Source organism: Tachysurus vachellii, chromosome 8 (genome assembly GCF_030014155.1).
Source record: "Tachysurus vachellii isolate PV-2020 chromosome 8, HZAU_Pvac_v1, whole genome shotgun sequence".
Taxonomy (NCBI): Eukaryota; Metazoa; Chordata; class Actinopteri; order Siluriformes; family Bagridae; genus Tachysurus; species Tachysurus vachellii.
Genome location: NC_083467.1, coordinates 27224002 through 27226501, shown reverse-complemented (window position 1 = coordinate 27226501; position 2500 = coordinate 27224002). Strand labels below are relative to the sequence as shown.

The following is a 2500-nucleotide window of genomic DNA, read 5'->3' as shown; positions in this document are numbered from 1 at the left end:
TCGAGCTGAGTCTTCCTGCAGGCTTTCTATACCACACTAGGATGGCTTGAAACAAGGGAACCAAGTCCATGGTAAACTTCAGACATTACCACAAAAGTAATGAAATACGTGTGGCAGGGCACCTTTCAGGCGGAGTTTAGGAAAGTACTGTACAGTGTGAAACCTCAGGATATGAAGAACCAGGATTCAGTGTTAACCCCAGGGAAAGTAGGAACAGTGTGAAACCTCAGACTATACAACCCAGGGGTGTGTTTAGAGTTCACTAGGACCAGGGGAAATATTTCAAATGTGAAAAAAAAAGCTAAATTACCTGCACTGGAGAAAGTCTCGGCTCGTTTTCCTCCCAGGATTCGAGCTGCTTTGGTGAGCTGGTTCTGCTGAGCTGCTGTCAGTTTACTACCGATCAGTGTGACGTGAACATCTTTCTTCATCAGAGCTGGAGACTAAATCAAAGGACGTACAGTAAGAGCATAACAGTTTTTACATAGAAACAGTCGGTAGTTTTGCTGCGTTACACACACACACGACAAAAAGAGCGCCTCATGAAAGTCTTCCAGTAACGCAGCTCGTCCACCGCAGCTAGTACTGAACATAAACATGCACCGACTCTTCTTCTTTTTAAACGGAACCATGACTTAACGATTCATCTCCATTTATTCGTGGAATCGTTTTCTTTCAAGCCAATAATACGAAGCTTACGACTTTGTGCTCCGCAGTTCTACGACTTGAAGCGGATCAGACGAGGTGCACGTTAAGGGATTTTTGTGTACGATTAACGATTAAACTGCTTCATATCCGGTTTGATAGGTGTGTGTGTTTGTGTGTGGTGTCTGTACCTTTAAAAGGTTTGCTGGAGAGCTCACTGGCGTCGTTACTGCATGGAGTGCCTCAGGGACCAAACTTAAGACCTCTCGCATTTCTGCAGTCGCGGCATAATCAACAGGTCGAAGGCCAAATATATTCCTGTAACGCAATTTACTTCACTTAATACTGTATACAGTCACAAAGAACAAAAGTCTGTTGTTTATTTGTTTTTTTTTGGTTTGTTTATTTGTTTGTTTCTAAAAGTTTGTGAGGATGACGACGCTAATTTTATCCCCGACAACAAAAACAAAAAGAACTGAAAGAGGATGTACTTTCTTTTTCACTCATTAGAATCAAATCCAAATCCAAATGAGTGATTCGTTCATTAGATTCACTCCAACCTTTTGGGTTGACTCGGTGAATCGGTGAATCGACTCTGGTGTAAACCTGAAAGCAGGATGTCGATTTAAAGCCTTATTAATGAATATTTATCGTCCGAGTGCGTGTTAAGGAAAAGAAACGACTTAGTGTTCGTCTGCGCCACAGATTCAAAAAAAATGTAGCTACCTAGAAGCTGAGCGATTCGTAGTCGATACGTGCTGCTTGGCACCACATGACACGAGTCGTTCTGTAGGAAGGAAACTTTTGTCTAATCGGACACTAATTGACTTTTTTTTCTAAATCGATTAGCAGTTTCAGCCCTAGTAATAATTACACGTGACATAACATTTCAAACTCCGCAAATAAAAATAACACGTAATAAATCAGTATGCATTGTGTTCAGCAGCTAATGAGAGGAAGGTGCAGATCCGTGACCGCCAGCACCGATCCCTGAGGACGGATTTAAAGCGAGCAGGACTCGTCTGTGAAGTGAAAAACACACAGCGCTGTTTGCTCAGATGAAGCGTCAATATGCAAATAACACCTGGGGGACAATTAGCAGGTCCGCTGGTCCGTAAAATATTTCATTTGGATTCATGAGGCAGTGGGATTCCCCTTCTCTAACCGCACAGACGTGGGACGAGTGGCGTGAAAAACGTGACGCAGATACCAGAACAATACGGATATATACTGATCGACGAGGTCACTGAAATTATCATTAAATCGTATTGATGCTTTCACATCTGAGATGGATCTGATGATTGTTTAACTGTGTGTGTGTGTGTGTGTGTGTGTGTGTGTGTGTGTGTGTGTGTGTACTTTGTGCAGAGTCTGATAGATTCTGAAATGTGTTTTTCCATGTGGGAGGCTTGCAGAGAAAGTGCGGACACGCGCACAGACGCACTCGCACACGCACGCGCACACACACGCGCGCACACGAACACGCGCGCACACGCACTCACGTGAACACGCGCACACGCACGCGCGCACACGCACGCACGTGAACACGCGCACACACAAGCAAAGACAAAACAGTCCTCAAACAGTTCTTCTTTCTTCTTAGCTTGCTTGCTTTTTGCTGTTATTTAATGCTCTCTCTCACGCACACTCTCTCACACACACACACGCACTCTCTCTCGCACGCGCATGCACTCTCTCTCGCACGCGCACTCTCTCTCGCACGCGCACGCACTCTCTCTCGCACGCGCACGCACTCTCTCTCGCACGCGCACGCACTCTCTCTCGCACGCGCACGCACTCTCTCTCGCACGCGCACGCACTCTCTCTTGCACGCGCACTCTCGCACGCGCACGCA

General features: G+C 45.8%; 1 protein-coding gene across 1 annotated transcript in view; it reads right to left on the bottom strand.

The window, feature by feature from the left end:
- The window catches only part of bard1 (BRCA1 associated RING domain 1), a 26440-nt gene that overhangs the window by 11922 nt on the left and 12018 nt on the right, over positions 1–2500 (bottom strand). The window contains exons 7-8 of the mRNA XM_060877110.1: positions 837–963; positions 311–443 (exon numbers count right to left, since the gene is read on the bottom strand). Of these exons, the coding sequence (XP_060733093.1) occupies positions 311–443; positions 837–963 (260 nt within the window). The remainder of the gene's footprint in view (positions 1–310; positions 444–836; positions 964–2500) is intronic.